At 40.4% G+C, this 24,593-nt stretch overlaps 2 protein-coding genes across 8 annotated transcripts in view; one reads left to right on the plus strand and one right to left on the minus strand.

Annotated features, from left to right (window-relative positions):
- The window catches only part of NAA16 (N-alpha-acetyltransferase 16, NatA auxiliary subunit), a 67,417-nt gene extending 53,557 nt beyond the window's left edge, over positions 1 to 13,860 (minus strand). For 3 of the 6 annotated variants that reach the window (XR_014291803.1, XR_014291804.1, XM_082602657.1), the window contains exons 1-5: positions 13,552 to 13,858; positions 9,743 to 9,827; positions 7,847 to 7,951; positions 6,238 to 6,395; positions 3,285 to 3,419 (exon numbers count right to left, since the gene is read on the minus strand). Coding sequence is in view for 3 of the 6 variants with exons in the window: in XM_082602657.1 (XP_082458783.1) it covers positions 3,285 to 3,419; positions 6,238 to 6,395; positions 7,847 to 7,951; positions 9,743 to 9,827; positions 13,552 to 13,605 (537 nt within the window). In the remaining 3 variants the exon portion in view is untranslated. Of the gene's footprint in view, positions 1 to 3,284; positions 3,420 to 6,237; positions 6,396 to 7,846; positions 7,952 to 9,742; positions 9,828 to 13,551 lie in introns of those variants that run through there. The other 3 variants (XR_014291805.1, XM_082602656.1, XM_082602658.1) reach the window with 3 other exon arrangements.
- A 54-nt stretch (positions 13,861 to 13,914) lies between these two features.
- MTRF1 (mitochondrial translation release factor 1) overlaps positions 13,915 to 24,593 on the plus strand; it is a 65,172-nt gene continuing 54,493 nt past the window's right edge. For both annotated transcript variants that reach the window (XM_082602660.1, XM_082602661.1), the window contains exon 1: positions 13,915 to 13,997. The gene's annotated coding sequence lies outside the window, so the exon portion shown is untranslated. The remainder of the gene's footprint in view (positions 13,998 to 24,593) is intronic.

Raw genomic sequence — 24,593 nt, forward strand, 5'->3', positions numbered from 1 at the left:
AGGAATTAACTGAAAGGCTGACCCTGACCCCATTTCCATCAACTCAGCAGCCAAATCCGTGTTTAAAATATTACCCTGTAACCAGGCATCCATCCCACTCAAAGAGTCAAGGGCTCTTCTTCAAAAAAGCAGATAGCCCAGAGAACTGGATGCTAAGGTGGGGGTGGGGTGGTGTAGATATTCACTGCAGCATTATTCACAGTAGTCAAGATATGGAAACAACCTAAGTGTCCATCAACAAATGAATGGATAAAGATGTGATATATATATATACAACAGAATAATATTCAGCCATGAGAAACAAGGAACTCCTGCCATTTGCTGGCTTAAGAAACAAAAGTGTAAGTATATTCCCTAATGTTATAAAGGCAACACTTAAAGAACCAGAAATATTCATATAACTATTATCAGGAGAATGCGGAAGAGATGGTGAGGTGACATAAAAGAACTATATACTACCCTATTGTAGCAAAAACCATAGAGAATGCCTAAAATACATATAAAAAAGTTGAACGTGCATTATTTAGACATATGGCGGGCTGTGTTCTTCCATGTCTTCTCTGAACTATACTCTGGATAGCAAGGCAGGGACAGAAAGGTAGAATAGGGGACTGTTATCATGTGTACTTACAGGATGAATGAAAAGAGAAAAAAAGTCTACCACTCTAGCAGGTAAAATTAGTTTGGCTACCATTCCAAAAAACAATACCTTGCTTTTAGGGTAATGTGTCAAAAGAAAAAGTTTTCATCAAGAAAATACAAAGAGGATGATGTCAGGAAAACCGGCAGAGTAAAGAAAGAACTCCAAAACTTCACCTCTCTAAAAGAGTGAGGAAAGAACTGGCAAAAACTGTCAGAATTGGGCTTCCCTGGCAGCGCAGTGGTTGAGAGTCCACCTGCCGATGCAGGGGACGCGGGTTCGTGCCCCGGTCCGGGAGGATCCCACGTGCCGCGGAGCGGCTGGGCCCGTGAGCCATGGCCGATGGGCCTGCGCGTCCAGAGCCTGTGCTCCGCAACAGGAGAGACCACAGCAGTGAGGGGCCCGCGTACAGCAATAAAACAAAAAAAACAAAAAAACTGTCAGAATCACCTTTTTCAGAACTCTGGAAATTAACCAGAGGCTTACAGCACAGCTGGGGAGCATTTACTGAAGAAAACAGCTAGATCTTGGTAAGACCAGTGAGTTTTGTGTCATTTTAACTTGCCCTAATCCTGTCCAGTGCTCTCCAGCTACACAGTAGCCTTGAAAAATAAGCTTGTATTCCCAGAGCAGCTTGACAGCCACCAGTGAGAACAATGAAGCTGGAGCTCTTTCAAAGCCTCATTCCCAAAGAACTGTAATTAACTGACCTATCTGTTGGTTCACTGCAAGCCTCCAAGTACAAACCTAACTCAGAGCTTGCCCAGAGCAAAAAAGCCTTGGGGGGAAGGGAAGGGCCAAAAGTGCTTATTAAAAGTGATTACAGGCATGTGTTTTACCTTTATAGTGCCTGAAAGATGGCTAACAGTCAGGACAAACAACAGACTAAACAAAAACCTTAAAGTAAAAGCTGGGAAATGTGATGTCCACAGGGGCTTTGAAAAGTCACACACATGTACAGAGTTACACACATATTCAAGAAAGACCTGAGAAAGCCCTAAACTCTCACCTGTCGCTGACCTTGAGACTCTGACCTTTCACCTTAAGAGGCGAAAGCTAAGGTAGAGTTGTAAATTGCCTGGCTGAGTGCTAAAGCATACATACACCAACACACCCACAGAGAAATTTAACAAAACTACAAGTTGGTTCTTTGACAAGATCTACAAAATTGACAAACCTTTAGCTGGAATGACCAAGAAAGAAAGAGAGAAGACTACTAAAATTGAGAATAAAAGGAGGGACATTACCACAAAACCCTACAAAAATAAAAAGGATTATAAGGGACTATTATGAAAAGTTGTATGCCAACAAATTAGATTACCTAGATGAAATGGACCAATATTTACATAAGAACTAACACCATCTATCACAAACTCTTTCAAAAGAGGGAACACTTCCCAACTCATGCCATGAAGCCAGACACAGACATCAAAAGAAAAGTACAGATAATATCTCTTATTCCAATATCCCTCACTAATAATCAAAGAAACACAAATTAAAAGAATAATGAGGGAATTCCCTGGTGGTCCAGTGGTTAGGACTTGGAACTTTCACTGCTGAGGGCCCAGGTTCAATTGCTGGTCAGGGAACTAAGATCCTGTGAGCCGTGCAGCGCAGCCAAAAAACAATAAATAAATAAAAGCTAAAAAAAAATAAATAATGAGATAAACTTCTTCACATCCAGAAGAATGGAAAAAATAATAAAGCTGACATCAAGTGTCAGTAAGGATATAGGCAAACAATAAGCATAAAACCTTGCTAGCAGGCATGTAAATTAGTACAGGTGCTTCAAATTAGTAAAACTAAACACACAGAGCCACAACTCTGCAATTCCAGTTTTAGGTATAAACTGAAAAGGAACTCACAAATGTGGCTTATGAAACAGCAGACAAGAATATTCACTGCAGCACTAATTTTTAATACAGACAAAGTAGAGTAGATTAACTTTAGCTTATTTATATAACAGAACACCAAACAGCAGTTTAAAATGAATAATCAACATGTATGAACACAGATATATCTCAAGAAACGTTGAATTTTAAAAACTACATGTCATTCATGTAAAATTTTAAATATACAAAATAATAGTTTGTAACTTTCATGGACTTAAACATAATGTAAACATGACTAGAAATGATCTATACCAATTTCAGAATAGTGGCTACCTCTAGGGAGGGATGTGGGAGGACTTCAGCTGTTTCTGTAACATTTCTTTAAAAAATAAGTAAATCTGGAGCAATTATGGCAAAATGTTAACATCTTTTTAATTTCTCTTGTGATACACAGTATATTTTTTGTATTTTTCTATTTTATATACATATTAAAATGTATTAATGTATTTATATAAAATATAAAGCAATGTATATTAGAAAAACAATTCCCACAGTCACAAAACTATTTTCATTTTCATGTATTCTTTTCTTTATTCATTTGAATATTGCTGAAATTATAGTATGCAAAAATCTTTATATTATTTATTTTGTATTAAGAATTCTTTGTTTTAACTTCTTCCAATTATTTCAAAAATTTTTCAAGTTCTTCCATAGGTCTGAAAGACTAATCCATGCTTGGGGGTGGAGGCAATATAGAAGTTAACTATTTTAGTTTGTGAAGGTAGAAGAAAATGTTAAAATGCAGTTCTTACTTGCTGAGTTTGTCTAAATTCTTCCAATAGTTTTAGTGCCATATCATAATCTTTCAGTAAGTGGTATGCAATAGCATATCCAATCCAGGATGCACGTTGTGTTGGGCGCAACTGAAGAAGCTGATATCTCGTCTCCTTTAAAAAAAAAATTTTTCTTTATAATATTTTTCACTTTCTTAAGTTTCTCTAAAATATAATTCGTCACAGAGTTTTAAGAAAAAATACCTTTAATTCCTTTCTAATGAATTCAATGAACAAACATCTCTGAATTCCAGAATAAAACAGAAATACTTTTTATGTTCCTGATATAAACTTAAGTTCTAGAATACCCTGTAATGTAATGTCCTTGGGGTCAATGCTTTTAGGTTGCCTTATAAAATTAACTTTATATAATGAGAATTTCTTCTGGTAACTAAACATCTCAGAAGAGAGACTAAGATAGCTTTTTATGAAACTAGAGTTTACTGTTTATAATATTGTTATATGAAATCACAACATATTTTACATTATTATAATAGGCCCCAGAGATAGGATGGACACAGCCAGGGAAAACACTCAAACATCTGACTGGACTTTTCTAGCAGAAACACCACTGCTGCTACTCTAAGACAGTTCAGTATCTACAACATTAGGGAGAAAACACCAGAAATTCCACCATGGCTGCTCCAGAAGAATCAAGATACCTTCAGACCAGCAGAAAATCTAACCTCCCTACACAGCTCCCACTTCTTCATAGCTCATATCTGCCTCCAACTTTTAGGCAAGTGCAACTTTGCTTGGCCGAACAGGGTCTCATGAAGAACACTAGCTGCAATGAGTTTTGAAAATGTAATGTTTAGCTTCTGTGACTCTGTTGTTGGAATGGGTGCCGTCCATCCATGCTACATGCCACAAGGAGAACCATGATCAGATCTTTTTAAAAAAAGATGTCTTCAACAAAACAACTTTGACAATATCACTCCTCTACATTCATGGGTAAATGTCTGCTCCTTTTAGGCATATGGCATTAAGCTCTGCCACTGTATCACCCTTACTTTCACTGTTGCTTCTCTGTCACTCCCCCACTTCATTAAAGTCTGACTCAGTTTTCATCTCTCTACCAAATTCTGCCATTATTCTGGGCAAATGCAACACTGTGGATCACGTATCCAATAACCTATCTTCTTAGATCCACGATTTCCTCATCTACAGTGATCTCCACCCCACTTCAGGGACCCACTTCCACCACCACACCCTAGACCTTACTGCCACCCAGAAATCATAAATTCAGATACTCACTCTCGCTACAGCTCCTATGCTGCCAACACTGTCACTCAGTGACCTTCCTGCCCTTGTTCTTGGACACCAGTACCTCTAGTTCCTTGAGTCCTTCACTTCTAACCACCAGCTCTTCTATCTTCATTTATTTCACTACCCCTCCTAGCAAGCAGTCTCTCGCCATTACTAATTTCTTTATTTCTAAAGATAACTGATTTTAACTCTCACCAAACTTAGGCTGCTAAGTCCTAGTGAAGAAAAATCACACAATCGTAATGAATGGTACCATTATTAAGCTCAGCAGAACCCTTGAAACTTCTGCAAAAATCTGTGCAAAGACTTACATGGCAGTAGAAGGACAACAGTAAAAAAGTAAATGAAAAAAGACTTATCTAAACAGAACTATTAAGAGTTGGTAGCCTCCTTCACATGAAAAAGTGAGATAATTCCATTTTGGACATACTGAATTTAGGAAACTAAGTAGAGTAAGCACATGGAGATGCCCAGCAGAGTTGAAGATAACAGTGTGCAAAGGCCTGGGACTACATTTATGGCAATCCGCACAATATTTTGTATTTTCTAACCCATAATGAAGAAAGCTAATTAATCTCCACATTTAGAGTTTAATTATAAAAGCTCTGTTTACCAAATCTGTAAATATCAAGCCCACAACGAATATAGTACAGCATTAGCACATAGACGATATTCTAGCTTTTCAAAAAGCATTAAATAAGGGACTTCCCTGTTAAGAATCCACCTGCCAATGCAGAGGACATGGGTTCAAGCCCTGGTCCGGGAAGATCCCACATGCCACGGATCAACTAAGCCCACAAGCCACCCACAACTACTGAGCCTGTGTGCCACAACTACTGAAGCTCGCGTGCTCTAGGGACCGCATGCCGCAACTACTGAGCCCGCGTGCTACAACTACTGAAGCCCGCGTGCCTAGAGCCCATGCTCTCCAACAAGAGAAGCCACCACAATGAGAAGCCCATGCACCGCAACAAAGAGTAGCCCCCGCTTGCCACAACTAGAGAAAGCCCACACACAGCAACGAAGACCCAACGCAGCCAAAAATTTTTTTAAAATTAAATAAAATAAGTAAAAAACCATAAAATGAATAAACTAGTTATCCTTTTTTGATGATCAAGTATGCACTTCCAGGGACTTCCCTGGTGGCACAGTGGTTAAGAATCCGCCTGCCAATTCAGGGGACACAGGTTCAATCCTTGGTCCAGGAAGATCCCACATGCCGCAGAGCAACCAAGCCAGTGCGCTACAACTACTGAGCCTGCGCTCTAGAGCTCGCGAGCCACAACTACCGAGCCCACGCACCACGACTACTGAAGCCCACGTGCTTAGAACCCATGTTCCACAACAAGAGAAGCCACCGCAATGAGAAGCCTGCACACCGCCAATGAAGAAAAGCCCCTGCTCGCCGCAACTAGAGAAAGCCCGCACACAGCAATGAAGACCCAATGAAGCCAAGAATAAATTAATTAATTTTTTTAAAAAGTATGCAGTTCTAGTACTATTATTGGAGGGAAGATCCAAAGTGACTTTTCCCTTCTACTACAGACTGTAATGAACAATCAAGTCTACGTGATCTCGTCGTAAGTTCAACTCATTCTGAATTCACATGCTTTTAAATTATATCTATTGTAAAAACATGTACATTTAAGACTAAAGTACTTACTCGATAACCTTCAAGGTCTCTCATTTGGATCTGTAACAGAGAGAGATCCCTCAAAATTTGCAGATTATCTTTATCTAATTTGAGGGCATTTCGGTAACACTTAATAGCTTCATCATACTTCTTATCAGAACGCTGCAAGAGTCCATATACATGCCAACCTATTAAGTTAAGGAAACAGACATTCACAGATACTAGAATATACTATGCTACATGTCTAATAGAAAGCTTACCTTAACAAAATGGTATTTTGTTTGGGATTTACTTCAGAATGATCTGGCATCAGAAGGAGGGGGATAGTAAGCAGGTGATAAAATATGAAACCAGATCAGCCTTGATTGAAAACCGTTAAATTATTGAAGCTAGGTGATAGGCAGATAGGGGTGCATTATTCTATTCTACTTTTGTACATGTCTGAAATTTTCCATAATATATTTTTAAGTAACCTTAGAAAATTATTGGTAAAAATTCTTCACGTTGCCTACCTCCATCCCCTCACTTTCCTATGTCAGCACCTCAACACTCACTTATTCTCAAACACTATGCATAGAAACAGAATATGTATTATACAAAAATTGCAATTATCTTTTAAAACAAGTATATATTCAATCAATTATAAAACAACATGTAACCATCAATTAATTCACTAGTGATATTAAAGACCACAAAAATTAAGTTTTTATTTAATGTAGTCAAGTCTTAGGATATCTTGGAGCCAAAAAACTATCATACTTACATGCCCTCTCTCTTCGCTCTGGGGTAAGCACTGGGATAAAGAAATAAGTATTTAGTATTTTGAGAGAACCCTAAGCTAAATATGTAAAAACACCACTAAAACTACTGACGTTCAATACTGGCCAATAGCTAGATGATTTAAATGTTAAAAATTAAGATACAAGGGTAATATGTGAAAAGGTTGTAAGTATATAAATAGGTAAAACAGAGATTAAAACAATTTCAATAATCCATCCCTAAAGAATATTTTTGTTTTTTTAACAAACTGGGATACTAGTCAATGAAAAATATGATTGTAAGTACCCAGTGAAGTAACAGCTAAGTCCCTGTGCAACAGAAACCAAGCTGAAAATCAACATAATATTTAATACTAAACAAAATCTATTTTACATCAAGTTGCTCCTGAATTTTTCTCCTAAAATTTCTAAAGGAAAGTTTAAGGAACTTTTAAGGAACACAAGTTTTACTATACAGGTAAGTATTATACAGGTAAGTCATTATTTGGAATGAGGAAAGTATCACTCAGTTTATGGATATAAAGGGGAAAAAATGGGTTTTAAATCACATATAATTATTAGTTACTATTCTCTCACACTAAGCACAACTGCAGTAAATATACAGTGCATAGTAATTCTCTTAAAAATACTCCAATAAACAAAAAAAAAAAACAAGAAGTAGGGAACAGATGAAACTAATATTAAAAATGCTGACAATTACTGAAACTTGATAATGGGTACATAAAATTCATTATATTCACTCTTCCATATAGTTTAAAATTTTTTCATAGTGAAGTTTTTTTAAAATTTGAGTTAGAAAAAACTCATAAATGGAAAATACATAAATGAAATTAAACTATTCAACTACTGCAAAAGGATACAGACATGACTCTTGACATCATTACGAAGTCCTTTACGAACAAATGCATACGCCTCTTCTTTTTTTCCTAAACAGTTCAATGTTAATCCTTTCATAGCCAAAGTCTCTGAAAAATATTTTTAACCTCTATTTACACATGAAAAATTCAAATTATTCTCTTAGCACTACTTTAATATCTGAGCTCTACCAATACTTACATTGTTCATCCTTTTAATCCTACAGTTAGAAGAATTTCTCTCCAGATAAAAAAAGTAAAAGTATATTTATGTATCTGCTTAAAGCTTAGCCCAAGTCCTTTTCTGAAATTCCTCAGGCTGGGACTGAGTTGGTAAAACGCTTTCTGTCTTTCTGAAGACTCTATAAAGGAGGTTAAGATTATTCTGCTGAAAAAAGGTAACACAGCAGGGTCCTGAGTCCTATTGATTACATCTACTGCAACAGACCTCAGCTTTCACATGAGATCAAGCCTACTAAGAATCAAATCATCTGATTCATACCCCACAAAATCATTCAATCTACCTTAAAGAGATGTACAGAATTTAAAAATCACCTTACTCATTATTGGAACAGACTTCACTTTTGGCTGCAAGTTTATTCCAATGAATCCCACTTAGGCTAATTAACATCAGTTTGCATTTGAAAAGCACGAGTGGCAACCCAAGAATATGTTGAAGGTAGTTAATCAAAGATTGTTTAGGGGCCTCCCTGGTGGCGCAGTGGTTGAGAGTCCGCCTGCCGATGCAGGGGATACGGGTTCGTGCCCCGGTCTGGGAGGATCCCATATGCCGCGGAGCGGCTGGGCCCGTGAGCCATGGCCGCTGAGCCTGTGCGTCCGGAGCCTGTGCTCCGCAACGGGAGAGGCCACAACAGTGAGAGGCCCGCGTACAGCAAAAAAAAAAAAAAAGATTGTTTAGAATGAAATAATTCTCGGAATAATCCACTAGAAGGGAATTAGACTAGAATAATGGTTTTCAAACTGATCTCTATGGACTATGGTTTTCAGAACGGGTGATCCAGCAGTCCAGGCCCCTATGACCAAACATCTTATTTTATCTGTTTTTACATAATGAATTTCCCCACGAGCTCCCCTTTGGATAAGGGTTCCACTGCTAAACAGCCTGAAAACAAGCTTTAATTTCTAAAATTCTATGAAATTACTTCTTTCCATTTCCTTCAAAGAATGTTTTAAGTGTTACTAGAAAGCTGAGTAGGGTCAGCCTATTTTCCCAAAAAGATGGTCTCAATAATTACTCAAGTCTAATATTCAGAAACCCCGATCAGCTTTGCTCTGCTACAGGACCATAATTTACACGTCTAACCTGATCCATCCTTTTACCAAACACTGGTCACCAGTGAAAAAGGATGAGACAAGCAAATACAGACTTACTAACATCAGCGCTAGAAAAACAACCCAAGATAATACAATGGTAAATCAGTAGTACCTTACTTACATATGAAGGTTAGCAGATAGATAAAAAAATATATCTACCAAAAAATAAAATGCATTTGATTGTATCTTCATACTACTTTGGTATTGAAAATATTGTTCTAATTTTACACATGAGAAATCAAGGGATAAACTTAAATTCTATTCAAAGTAACAAATGAAATCAGGTCTATAAAAATACAGGTATATATGCCAATTACTCACCAATATATCAACCAATCTTTTCTCATCTAAAAGTAAAGACTGTATATACACCTAAGCATAATAGAAGTAATCTAGAATAAGAATGATATGAGGCATATCTGTAAACGTTAAACATTTATGCACTCTAATAGAGAACTACAAGGCCATGGAATCTGGGAAGTATTCTTCTTTCACAGTTGGGAATCCTATCCATCTGGTTTTAGAATTAGATTTCCCCAAAGTAATCTCTCATAGGTGAGATAATACCTCCATGTTCAGCAAATTTGGGGTTTGAAAGAATCATCTTGCAAAACTTGAGGCCATTTTTGTACTGCTTCTGTTCATAACATTTCTGTAAAGAAATATGAACAAAAATTATTATATAAAATGAATATACATGTAGCAACTTTTCATTCCATTATATAAATTCTAAATTCAAGATCCAAAATTAGGTCTAAAACATATGTGATGGAAAGGTTTTGTATCAATTCGTATCAGTTATAACACGAAGTTTACCTCTGTTACCTACTCCTTGCCAAACTATTCTGGTATCTGCGTATTTTCACTTTTATAGAAGATAAAGAAAAAAACACCTTAATTGTCAACCAACACACTGCTACAGCTTTCTTTTATTCAAAATCCAAAAGCAAAAACATATGTGATAACACAGAAAACTACTAGAAACTGCATTAAAAGTCTTTGCTACTTCAAGAATGGAACCAAGGCATACACACAAAAAAATACTGCTATTTACTGAGCAACTACCATGTGTCTGTACAAAACTTGCTATAACTCACAACAACTCCTTAAGGTAGGTGTCATGACCTCCACCTTACAGATGTAGAAACTGAAACTTAAAAGTCCATTAAATTAATTTATAAGTGGCTCAGCTTAGTTGCAAACTCTCCTCTGACTCCAAGACTATGGTCTTTCCATCACTTGTAGTCTAATACAAGTGTAAGCAAATCTCTTACACTTATATTAGACTAGATTTATTTAAGAATAAACCCTCTTTATTCCTCAGTGCCACCAGCCAGGCTAAGTAATCACGCCTGCCCTCCACAGCCATTAACCACCAGAACACCACATCTTTAACTCAATCTCACTTACGTGGTTACGGGTTTTCTTTTTAGTACTCAACGTGCCAAGCTCATCCCCACTTCAGGGCCTCTGCACTTGTGTTCCTTCCACCGCCTGAAATGTTGTTCCTCCCCACATCTTCCCATGGCTGATTCCTTACGATCAAGTTTTACTTATCACCTACCTGACAACTCTATCTAATACTACCAGCCTCTTACAGCACCCCCCAAAACACTCTATCGTATTACTCTATTTTCTACACAGCGCTATCATTTCCTGACATTCTTACTCATTTTTGTACTTATTTTGTGTCTATCTTCCCCACCATACTGTAAGCTCCTGAGAACAGGGACCTTGCCTATTTTAAACACTGCTGCATCCTCAGGTTCTAGACAAATAAGAATTGCTCAATACATAGTCAATATATACATTCAAGTTCAAAGCAAAACAGTACCAGCAAAGGAGGAGGAAGAGATGAATTCTTGCCAACAGGGGTGGGATATGGAGAGGAGAATTAGGAAAGTATTCACAGAAAAAAATCTTTAAATTAAGGCTTCTTGATTGCCTATGGGGAAGAGAACTTAGTGGTTGGGAAAGAGGATAGGAAAACCTGAATTTTGAACCATGCAAATATATTATGTATTCCAAAAATATTAAAACAAAAAAACAAGCAGAAGGAGCTACTGGGGAAGAGGAAAAGGAGAAATATTATATTTTTTTCTGCCTTACCAAGTGATCTGGAAGTAATAATATCATACTACCAATAACAGTCATAGTAATAGTTAACACTTATTGGGAGCACTTACTATGTGTCAGGCACTGTTCTCATTTATTCCTTACTTAAATACCAGGAAAGCCTATGAGATACACGGTATCTACATTTTAGATGGAGAGACTGAGAAACAGTTACTGAGTTTACACAGCTAGTAAGTGTCAGAGCCACAATTCAAGCCCAGGTAGTCATCTCCAGTATCCGAGTACTCAGGTTAAAGAAAAGTCTTAAGTTCAGTAAGGAATATCTACTTAGTAGAAAAGATAGACTCTAGTTTCAACTTTGCTACTAACCAGACTGAGAACTTTAGACACTTAGTCATTTACCATCCCTGGGTTTGATTGTCTCATTTGTAAAAGAGGGCCTGCAATAGCTCCAAAATTCAACAAAACATAATGCTAACAGCCAGTCTGGGGGATAAGATAGGCAGGTACAAGCCATGCAGAACATGTGATAAGCAACCTGGTGAATTTGTATGGGTGTCTTTCAGTAAAATGATAATTTTTAAAAAACTACTGTTGGTGGCAAAGCATTTTGGTCCACCAACCAAACTTTAAAGAATTTTATTATAGACTTCTGTTTGCTATGGAATTTGTCATAGTAAAACTTTATCCATACTTATTGCAATTTGAGACAATCAAATCATTCACTTTTGCAGTATCCTCCTAAATTCATGTAACGTTATAATAAACATTACATACCCAGATAAAAAATGTTTAGCATTTCCCAATTTATTTGGGGATAAAATTAACTCTGCAGTGGTCTTTACATTTTTTTATAACTAGAGTAATAATAAATCATATAATTGTTTTTCATTATGCTACTGATAACATGATTTCAACTAGAAAATTTCCATATATAGAGAAAATAAGTGTCTGTCATCTTTTAGGTATAACACCAAATGTCCTGAAATCCAACAATTTATAGATAATTTTTAATTAACATGTTTCAGTTTCCTTAGACCAAAAAAATAACAACAAAACACCCCACCCAAAAGGGGCAAAAAAGTTCACTTCTCCAATTCCACACTGCGAAAAATACAAGGGTATGAGAAAAATGAAAGTAAAATAAAGAAAAAATATATGCAAAGTCGAATGAAGCAATCTGCCAAAATGCTTTAATTAGATTTATGTTTTTACACTCGTTTCTCATCATTTGCGCAACACTAAGCACCATATAAAATTAAGACAAAATTTTCATCCCATTTACTATGTAGCTTTTGAAGACTAGGTGTGACGTTTCTACTTGGCTTGAAACAGAACGGCCACTATGATTATTTTTTTATCTGCAGTTGCTTATACTTCATTTTATATATAATAAAGGTAAGCAACAGCTAATGGTCATATAACCAACACAAGCTCTGATTAATAAATTCACCCTTAAAATCTAAACGCTGGTTTTCAGATGAAAGACAATCAGTCTCCAGTGTCTATTGAGAAAAGCAAAGGCATGTTGCCCCTCCTCCCTGGAAAACCATTAAGGTACCAGGACGGTGACACATAACCCACAGAAAACTCCCCTCTCCACCCGGCAGCCGTCATCATTACGGGGCCATTATTCAGGTTTCTGATCGGAATCAAAGTAAATGCACCCCTCAAGTGCAATACCAGCCAGTCCGCGCGGCTTTAACCACTTACAGGGCCTGTACGAGTTAAAAACAATCAGAGCTGTGTTCGGCTTTAGAACTTAGAAATGCAGTTCGAGTCACGTACTTCCCAAAGAGGAAATAGGCAAACTCTCTACCAAAGGGAGGATGAGTCTCCGAGGTTTTAGTTTCCCGTAACCGGTATAAATCGGATCCCACCCCATTACAAGACCGCTCCCGCTTTCAAAGGTGTCAAGGTGCTCTGTGCAATAGATTCCACATAAAGCAATGAACGAACACCTGGACGCAGGGATGCTGGCAAAAGTAACTGGGGTGGACCGGGGTGAGGAGGTCGCGAGGCCGGCTGCCAGGCGCCGCAGGAGGGCACGGGCCACTCCCGGCCGCGCCCAGGCCCAGGGTGACTGCGGCGGGAAGATTCTGGAAGGAGCGGCCGCGGAGGGAGGGAGGAGAGCGGGGTGGCGGGCCCTGCGAGGCGGGGGTAGGGCCGTGCGGGTTCGCGCACAAACAAAGAACCCAGGGGGGCCGGGCCCAGCCGCGCAGGCGCCATCGCCGCCAGACAGTTAGCCGCGCCGGGCCCGGGGCTGTCGGGGGTGGGCGGCGCAGCCACTGGTCACTCACCAAGATGCGTTTGAAGAGGTTGCTCTCCTTTGGCGGCAGCTGCACGTTCGGCATCGCGGCTGGAGAGGAGGCTGGGTGCCCGCGCGCTCCGTTTCGCGGGATGGGCACCGGGACGAGCCGCGGCTAAGAGTCGGGCTGCGGGCGACGGGTCAGTTCATTGGCCTAGACTTGGGGCTGAGCAGCCTGGGCAGAGCTGTCGGGCAGGGCTGGCAATGGAAAAGGAAGCCGGTCTGGGTAGGACGCCCTTCAGCCCCAGCCTGACTTTGGGGCAAGCGGCGGCGGCTCCCGTACGGGGCAAGATGGCAGCTAGGGCCCGCCCCCCTCGAGCGAGGCGGCGTGCGCATGCGCAGGGCGCCCCGCGGCGAGGAACTGGGACCCTGTGTTAGGCGGTCGCTTCTGTCACCTGCACCCAGGCCCCGGGTAGGGCGCTTGCACCGTAGCCGTTCGTAAGTCGCTGCCTTGTATTGTGCTTTGGTTGTTAAGCTTCTGGCCCAAGATAATGTTAGTTATATCAGAATGTGACTTTTTTGATTTCTCTCCAGTCAGGAATTTAAACAGTGCTGGACTCAAAGTAAATTTCTTGATGTAGGACAAACTTGTTTTCCTTATTTTCTCCCTCGACTTAGACTTTAAGAGAAGCCTTTTCTCTCCAGGGCAGAGCAAAGAACTATTCACAACGTATGTGAGGTCACTGGGCAGGACTTGAAAAGGGCTAATGTGAAAGCACGTTTGAAATGTCAGAGAAAAATATTCTCAGCAGTTTAGAACACCTAACATTGTCAGTGAGAATTACGGTGGTTTTATGGGGCGCCTGATTCCCCAGGTCTACCTACGCTTTCTGCTCAGGTGGTTCTCCTTTATACAAGCCCTATAATAATGAAAGAAAAAAGATTCAAACCCAGGATCTTCCAACTCTGGGGCGCTTTCTACCATACATAAAAGGCAGCATAGTGACAGAAATGTGTGAGTCTAGAAAGATCTGGACATACATTGTTGACAAGAATAGCCGTATATACGGTGTAGGTTTAATATTAAGGTATATGTAAATATTAGGTACATAAACTTATACATGTTCTGGATCTTCATTTGTGCATGTTTGTGAGACTACAGGGTAATTGATGCATAGTTGCATTTAATGGGCTGTAATCAGAACTGGGTTGGGCTTACTTGATTTTTTTTCCCTGTGGCCTGAGTTGGTTGGAGATGGGAGAAAGTATCACCTGAGTCTTTTTTTTTTTTTTGGCCGCTCTGCAGGGTTTGCCCGATACTAGTTCCCCAGCCATGGATCAGATGCGCACCCTCAGCAGTGAAAGTGCAGAGTCCTAACCACTGGACTGCCAGAGAATTCCCTCACTTTTAAAATAAGGAAGGGACTGTTATTAAAACGGGGGAAGTCCAGAAGGGCCTATGTGTTCTAGACAGAAACTAGGCTCCCCAAGCTATTAGAGAGGAAGTAGGCAAAGAGGGCTTCATGGGAAACTTGGCTGAGTGGCACCTGAGCTGGTGGTGGTCTCCTAGGCCAGGGGTCCCCAACCCCCGGGCCACAGGGGCCACAGACCGGTAACAATCCGTGGCCTAATAGGAACCCGGCTGCACAGCAGGAGGTGAGCAGCAGGTGAGTGAAGCTTCATCTGTGTTTACAGCCGGGCCGTATTGCTCCCATTACTGCCTGAGCTCAGGGATATAAACACATAAAGAAACAAGATTATTCCAGACTGTGGGAGGTCCTGGGAAGGAAATAAAACAAGGTCATGTGAGAGCAATGGGGGTTGAGGAGAGAACAAATGTGTTTAAATACTCGAAATACTTCAGGTACTCAGGAATGATCTAGAACAGCTTCTGGAGCGGTGATAACATGAACAGAGACCTAAAGGATGAGAAGAGAATTAACAAGATGAGAAATTGGAACATCGCTTTCCAGTGAAAGGGAACCACGTGCACATGCCCTAATATAGGAACATGATTAAAAGAGTCACGTTAAGAACTACAGATTCAAGGAGGTGGCTGGGGGGGTCATGTGGGGAGGAAGATGGTACGGTTCAGTTGAAACTGTAGCCCAGGTTGTCTTCGGTTTGTCATCTTAGGCAATGTGGTTTGGTTTGGTTTCATCCTAAACCCAGTGAGGGAGCCATTGAAGCATTTGAAGCAGGAAAGTTACATGATCTGATTTATTTTTTTAAAAGGTCACTCTGAAAGAGATAATGGGGTTTCTTCTAGGAAAGTGCCAATTCTAATCTAATCCTCCTTAAGATTTGGCTTCTGCCTCTTTTGAAAATGTTCTCTGAAATCTCACCAATTCATTTGTTCAGTACTTAGTTATGGAGCACAATGTGACAGACAGTCTTCTGACAAACAAAACTAGCTGCCCTCATGAAGCTCACATGTTAAGGATTGCCTAGTGGCCAAATCCAAAGATTTTTTTCAGTTCACAGTTTCCTTAACTTCTCTGTAGCATTTCACACAGTGGATCACCCTGTCCTTGACTTTTTCTGCCTTCAGTCACCAAGCCCCAGCAGAATCCTGGGTTTCCGCCTGTCTCTCCTCCTAGTCATTCTCTGGGTCCTCCATCATCTCCTCCTCTTTCTTTTTTTAAAAAATTAATTTATTTTATTTATTTAGTTTTGGCTGCATTGGGTCCTCGTTGCTGCACAGAGGCTTTCTCTAGTTGTGGCGAGTGGAAGCTACTCTTCGTTGTGGTGCACGGACTTCTCATTGTGGTGGCTTGTCTTGTTGCGGAGCACGGGCTCTAGGTGCGTGGGCTTCAGTAGTTGTGGCACGCGGGCTCAGTAGTTGTGGTGCATAGGCTTAGTTGCTCCGCTGCATGTGGGATCTTCCCGGACCAGGGCTTGAACCCGTGTCCCCTGCATTGGCAGGCGGATTCTTAACCACTGTGCCAGCAGGGAAGCCCCCCCTCCTTTTTCTAAATGTTGCTTGTCTAGACAACTTGGCTTTCTCTTTCAACAGCAGCAATCAAGCAGATTACAAATCTGTCTCCCGTTTCAAACCCTCTTGATCTCTTAGCCTTCATGCCCACTTGTTTGTTAAATATCTCTACCTGGATGTCTTATAAACATTTTCTACTTGAACAGTAAAAATAAAACTTACCGGGGCTTATATACAAACTCCCATAGGAGTTCGTGAGGGAACAATCAGCACTTTTTTCCCCATCCCACTGCCTCCCCCCCAAATCATAATACTTCACCTTCATTTAAGGACAGGATACTTGAGTCTATACTCACCAGGTTTGTTGTTTTTTTCTCCTTTTCCTCTTGGTCACTATCCTTCATTTGTTCATTTGCCAAGTGACAATAGTTGTCATTTCAACGTCACTCCTAGCATCCATCTACTATGATTCCAGTAACTATATTTATGATTTAAAACCCTAGCCTTGGATGAATAAACTGTGGTACATTTAGACAATGGAATATTATTTAGTACTAAAAAGAAATGAGCTATCAAGCCATGAAAAGACATCAAAGAATCTTAAATGTATATTATTAAGTGAAAGAAGCCAATCTGAAAAGGCTGCATACTGTATGATTCCAACTATATGACTGTCTAGAAAAGACAAAACTATGGAGACAGTAAAAAGATCAGTGATTGCCAAGGGTTAGGGGGAGGGAGGGGTGACTAGGTGAAGCACAGAGGGTTTTTAGGGCAGTGAAAGTATTCTGTATGATTCTATAGTGGTGGCTACACATCATTGTACACTTGTCAAAACCTATAGGGTGTACAGCACCAAGAGTGAACCCTAATGTAAACTATGGACTGTGGGTGATAATGAGGTGTCAATGTAGGTTCATCAGTTGTAGCAAATGTATTGCTCTGGTGGGAGATATTGACAATGGAAGAGGCTATGCATATGTGGGGACAGGGGGTTTCCACAGGGGAAATCCCTGTACCTTCAGCTTCATTTTTCTGTGAACCTAAAACTGCTCTAAAAAATACAATCCAGGGGCTTCCCTGGTGGCGCAGTGGTTGAGAATCTGCCTGCCAACGCAGGGGACACGGGTTTGAGCCCTGGTCTGGGAAGATCCCACATGCCGCGGAGCAACTGGGCCCACGAGCCACAACTACTGAGCCTGCGCATCTGGAGCCTGTGCTCCACAACAGGAGAGGCTGCGACAGTGAGAGGCCCGCGCACCGCAATGAAGAGTGGCCCCTGCTCGCCGCAACCAGAGAAAGCCCTCGCACAGAAACGAAGACCCAATGCAGCCAAATAAATAAATAAATAAATAAAATGAATTTATTTAAAAAAAAAGATTTTAAAAAAATACAATCCATTTAAAAAAAAATCCCTAGCCTTACAGTTCCTTGGTTTCATCTACAAAGACCTTCACCTTCTACCCTATTTTAGCTACCCACTCCCATGGCCAAATTTAGAATCAGCAAGACCTGCCCCTCCTCTTAAATCATAAATTCTAGCAATCTACTACCTTATATTTTATTTTATTTCATTTCATTTCGTTTTACCACGCCGCACAGCATGCGGCATCTCAGTTCCCTGACCAGGGATCGAACCTGTGCCCCCTGAAGTGGAAGTGCGGAGTCTTAAGCACTGGACCACTAGGGAAGTCCCTTAAATTATTTTTAAATGAGAAGAGATTTGCCAATATCCTTTTAACTCCGAGGAAACTTGTTTCAACAGGCATAACTACCTGTTATTGAAGATGAGATGCCAGCTTCTGGGATTAGTAGCCTGTCAGGGTGACACTGAGAGAAGCCTTTTTGCCATTGCACTGAGGTTCCAGCATCCTGCCTCCAGCATGAGCCCAAGGGCTGTTGCTCTCATAGGGTTGTTCTGTGTACATCTATCATTTCTAATGCTAGTGACTTCAATCAGATTCTTTAAGGGACAATTCATGTTCTAATGACAATCTCCTATCTTTTCTTCCACAAACATTTGCTGATTCCTTAATAAGAGCCTTTCACTCTTCAAGATGCAGGGGATCACACTATTTTCTCCTTATCTATTCACTCATTCAAACCCCATTTGTGGAATGCCCCTCAGCACCCATCACTTTTCTTCTTTCTTCTCCTCTCAGCAGAAACAGTGCCTTCTGGACTTCCCTGGTGGTCCAGTAGTTAAGAATCCACCTTCCAGTGCAGGGGACACGGATTCAATCCCTGGTCGGGGAACTAAGATCCCACAGGCAGTGGGGCAAGTAAGCCCGTGGGCTGCAACTACTGATCCCACGCGCCACAACTAGAGAGCCTGCACACTGCAACTACTGAGCCTGTGTGCTCTGGAGCCTGCGTGCCACAACTAGAGAGGAGCCCTTGTGCCACAACTAGAGAGAGGCCCGCTCACGCAACGAAAGATCCCGCGTACTGCAACTAAGACCCAACGCAGCCAAAAATAAATAAATATTAAAAACAAAAAAACAGTGCCTTCTGGCCTATGCAGAATTAATTCCTCCAACAGTGCTTAGGAGGGAATACATTTCTACCTTCTTTGGAGACTTTACTTCTCTCTCCTTATTCTCCCTTCTCTTCTCAATTACTGTAATCATTTAATAATAACTGTTATTGAGCACATACCCTGTACCAGACACTATGTATAATTTGTTATTTCTTATTTAATCCTCATGAAAGCACCATGAGAAAAATACTATTATCCCCCTTTTACAAATGAGAACTGAAGCTTAAAAAAAGTAAATTTATACCCAATTATGAAACTAAGTAAGAGCCATCTCACCAAAGTTCATGCCTGTAGCTACTATGCTAAACTGCTTTTCATAGCATACTAATGAGTTTCCATAGATCCTTAGCCAGCCTCCTTCAGTTTATTTTTTGCATTAATTTCCAAGGGAAGAATCTGTATTAATGGGAATCTGCATTCATTTTCTATCACTGCTGTAACAGATTGCCACAAATTATGTCTTAAAGCAACACAAATTTATTATCTCACAGTTTTGGACATCAGAAGTCAGAAATGTGTCTGCAGGACCATGTTCCTTTTGGAGGCTCTAGGAGAGAATTTATTTCCTTGCCTTTACCAGCTTCTCCAGGCCACCTGCATTTCTGGGCTCATGGCCCTTTCTTCCATCTTCAAAGCCAACAGCAAAGCATCTCCTCTGCTCTCTGACCTCTGCTTCCTCTTCACATCCTCTCTCTGACTCTAACTCTACTGCCGCTCTCTTATAAGGACCCTTGTGATCACACTGGGCCCACGAAGATAATGCAGGATCATCTCCCCATCTTAATATATTTAATCACATCTGCAAAATCTCTTTTTGCCATATAAGGTAACACAGTCACAGATCCCGGTGATTATAGAGTGTTACACACATTCAGCCTACTACATGATCTTTGTCAAATACAAATCTAATGATGCTTTTTTAAAAGTATTAATTAATTAATTTATTTTGGCTGGTCCGGGTCTTAGTTGTGGCACTTGGGGTCTTTGTTGTGGCCTATTTAGTTGTAGCATGTGGACTTCTTATTTGTGGCAAGTGCAATCTTAGTTGTGGCATGCACGTGGGAGCTAGTTCCCAGACCAGGGATAGAACCCAGGCCCCCTGCACTGGGAGCGCAGAGTCTTACCCACTGGCCCACCAGGGAAGTCCCTAATGATGCTTATTGCTTAAAATTCTTCCATGGCTTCCAGGAGAAAGCTGAGCCTCTTTACCTGAGAATGTGAAGCCCTTTATGATTTGGTTCCTGCCTATCTCTTGAAATTTCCCAGATTCTCAGTGTGTATCTGCGATGCCCTTCCTATCTGTGCCTACCTCACTTCTCCTTGTCCTTCGGAATTCAGATTAAGGATCAGCTTCTCCCAGAAGCCATCCCTGTCCCTGACCCTGATATGGCTGCCTCTCCTCTACACTCTCGAAACACTCACTACTCACCTCTAAGCTCGCAGTAATGTGTTGAAGTCACTAACTTACTCGTCTGTTTCCTCCATTAGACTGAAGTCCCTCTGGATCAGACACCATGTCTTATTTAACTGTGCATTCCCTGTGTTTTACAGTTGTTGCTCAAAAATATCTTTGCTGAATTAATCATCTTCCTGTAGCACATAGCATAGTATCTTATGTATAGTACAGAGTCAAAAACTTTTTTTTTTTTTTGCATTACTCAGGCCTCTCACCGTTGTGGCCTCTCCCGTTGCGGAGCACAGGCTCCGGACGCACAGGCTCAGCAGCCATGGCTCACGGGCCCAGCCGCTCTGCCGCATGTGGGATCTTTTTGGACCGGGGCACAAACCCGTGTCCCCTGCATCGGCAGGCAAACTCTCAACCACTGCGCCACCAGGGAAGCCCACATATTTGTTAAATTGAGCTATAGTTGTGTTCACCTCCTCAGGAATAGGAAAGTAATTTATCATCTTCTGCCAAAAAGATTCAGAATTTGGGACTTGTATCTTGCTCCCCAGAACTGTAAAATGAAGTGTGAATAATAAATCGCTAAGTATAATACAACGAAAGATTCAGCAATATTACAAGAATTGTAATTGAAATTATATGAGAGCTTAAATGAAGGACTATGATAGGTGGATGAGCTGATCTATAAAGACACTGACAGCTGGAATGGAGTCTGTTTTCCTCACCATTGAACCCCTAGGACTTAGCAGAGTGCTTGGCACATAGTAGATATTCAGTAAATACTGGTTTGATGAAGGTAATTTCAATGAATTGCACTCCAGGCAGAGGAATTAGTATTGTTAAGAAAAATTAGGAGACACTGAAACAGGCAAAGAGATTATAAGACCTCCTGTTGAATTAACGGTTTTTCATTGTCTTTGAGCTATTTTACAACTCTTTTGTATTGTAGAAGACTGCTAACAATGTACATGACTCTTTTACTGAGATTGCCCTTTTTAAAAAAAATTACTTAATTTATTTTTGGCTGCGTTGGGTCTTCATGGCTGCGGGGCAGGCTTTCTTTAGTTGTGGCGAGCAGGGGCTACTTTTGGTTGTGGTGCACGGGCTTCTCATTGCGGTGGCTTCTCTTGTTGCCTAGCACAGGCTATAGACGCGTGGGCTTCAGTAGATGTGGCTCGCAGGCTTTAGAGCGCAGGCTAAGTAGTTGTGGCACTCGGCTTTAGTTGCTCCTCGGCATGTGGGATCTTCCCGGAATAGGGCTCAAACCCTTGTCCCCTGCATTGGCAGGCGGATTCTTAACCACTGCGCCACCAGGGAAGCCCTGCACATGATTCTTTTCCCTAGAAATGCAAATTTGTATAACTGAGATGCAAGTGGTTATGTCTTGCGTGTACTGACCAGTTTTTCATCTTTTAAACAAATTCATTTCAGCATTCCTTATGGTGTATTTATGTTTTCTCTTTAGATTTTGTTTAACAAATTATAACATCCCTCATTAATTAATAATTAATTAATTTAAAAAATTGACAGTTGTACATTTCATATTTATACAGAAGTCATCATCTTACCTTTAAAAAATATCTTTTAGGGCTTCCCTGGTGGCGCAGTGGTTGAGAGTCCGCCTGCTGCTGCAGGGGACACGGGTTCGTGCCCCGGTCCGGGAAGATCCCACATGCTCGCGGAACGGCTGGGCCCGTGAGCCACGGCCGCTGAGCCTGCACGTCCGGAGCCTGTGCTCCGCAACGGGAGAGGCCGCAACAGTGAGAGGCCCGCGTACCGCAAAAAAAAAAAAAAAAAAAAAAAAAAAAAAATATATATATATATATATATATATATCTTTTAGCAATATGAACAAAAAAGACAAGTTTGAGGATGTGTTTTGGGAGAAATAAGGAGTTATCTGGTTGAGCTGAAACACGAGGTCCTTGGAGGATATCATGAGAGAAGAGAAGAGGCTAGCTAGATTGGAGTCAGATCCTGGAGAGCTGGGAGAACGATGTGCAAGTTAATGAGAGAATACGGGCAGCAGAATCAAGGTCACAGTGCAGCCCAGCCTTTTTGGTTCAAATCCCTCTGGCCACTCTTCATCTGTCTGTTGGGCACAGTCTTGAGCAAGTCACCTAGCCATGCTGTGCCTCAGCACTTCGTAGGGTTGTTGGGAAGATTGAGTGAGTTAGTTAAATGTTAAACATTTAGAGCACTACCTGGTAAAGAATAAGTACTCAGTGAATGTTAACTACTATATTATTGTTACAGTTCACAGTTCTTTACCTGAAATACTTGGACCAGATGTTTTCAAACTTCAGGATACTTTGGATTTAGAAAGGAAATGCATATACCGTACATTATAACACTTTCAGCAGGATCTGGAGCAGCAGCCTGTAATCGAACAAACAAATATTTCTTTTCTTAATTAAATCAAATTAAATTTTATTTTTTATTGAAGTATAGTTGATTTACAATGTTGTGTTAGTTTCAGGTGTACAGCAAAGTGATTCAGACATATATATTCTTTTTCAGGTTCTTTTCCCTTGTAGGTTATTAGAAAATACTGAATATAGTTTCCTGTGCTGTACAGTAGGTCCTTGTTGGTTATCTATTTTATATGCAGTAGTGTGTACATGTTAATCCTAAATTCCTAGTTTATCCCTCCCCCCCATGAATAAATATTTCTTCAGTAAAAAATATGAATATTTATTCCAAGTGGGATAAATACAGATATAAATAGCCTCACTTCAGTCTCAGTTGGTAGGCCTGCCAAACTGGGTTTGGGTTAGGGCAGATTTGGCCATCAAATAAGTTACCAAAAACCCTTCAGTTTTCAGAGATTTTTTGATATTTGCATTGAAAACAAGGTTTTTCAGAGCTTTTGGGATTTGAGAATTGCAGAGAATTGCCGTACTACTAAAGTAAAGAAAAAGATAAGATTGAAATAGAAGTTGGAAATCCTGGAAATTGTTCAGAAAGCAAAATTTTGAATTTGATCACCTCTCCATTTTGGCAAAGTTTTAATTTTTTCTTTTAAAAATTTCAAAGCAAGGGCAACAAATAGTTGATGAGGAAAAGTTTCTCTTTATAGAGATTCCAAATACTAAATGAAGTCGGGGGCTTCCCTCGTGGCGCAGTGGTTAAGACTCCACGCTCCCAATGCAGGGAGCCCAGGTTTGATCCTTGGTCAGGGAACCAGATCCCACATGCATGCCGCAACTAAGAGTTCACATGCCGCAACTAAGGAGCCTGCGAGCCGCGACTAAGTCCCGGCACAACCAAATAAATAAATAAATAAGTGAAGTCAGAATGATAAAATATCACCATTTTGCAACTTCTAATGGAATAATGGATCTAGGCAATCAAGAGCTTCTAGTATTTAAAAAAGACACAACTAAATATTTTGCATCTTCCTTTGTAAGTATCTAACCCACCTATGAATTAGTTTTGAAAAAAAAAAAAAAGTAAATATTACTCTGTTCAAGCTTCCAGACCAGTTTATAGGGAATACAGGAAACAAAGGAACATGATAAACACCACAACACAAGTCTAGAAAAATCTAGACTGTGTAAAACTCCTCAAGGCAAAGGATCCGGTCTCTTCAACAAATACATTGCAAATAAAAAAATTAAAAAGAGGGGGGAACGTGTAGATTAAAACAAACCAAGTATTATATATAGAAAAAATTGCAACGTATGGACCTTATTTGAATCTTGATATGAACAAGCAAACTGCCTCCCCCTGCCAAAAAAGAAAAAGACAAAAAATCTGGCACAATCAGGGAAATTTAGATACTGACTAGATATTTGATAATATTAAGAAGCTATTTTTAATTTTTAGGTATGATCATATATTTTAAAAGTCTTTATCTTCTGGAGATGTATACAAAAATATTTACAGACGAAGAGTTACGATGTCTTGTATTTGCTTCAAATTAATCCAGTGAGGATGAGGAGAGAGAGGAAGGAGGGAAGGTGAAACACTAAGTTGATAATGTTGAGAATTCATGATGAGTGCACAGGGGTCATTTTATTGTTCTATTTTTGAACATGTTTGAAATTTTTCATAATAAAAAGGGAAAAATAAAAAGAGATGTATCGGGCCTCCCTGGTGGCGCAGTGGTTGAGAGTCCGCCTGCCGATGCAGGGGATACGGGTTCGTGCCCCGGTCTGGGAGGATCCCATATACCGCGGAGCGGCTGGGCCCGTGAGCCATGGCCGCTGGGCC

The sequence above is a fragment of the Mesoplodon mirus genome (assembly GCF_964341445.2).
Source record: "Mesoplodon mirus genome assembly, chromosome: 17".
Classification (NCBI taxonomy): Eukaryota; Metazoa; Chordata; class Mammalia; order Artiodactyla; family Ziphiidae; genus Mesoplodon; species Mesoplodon mirus.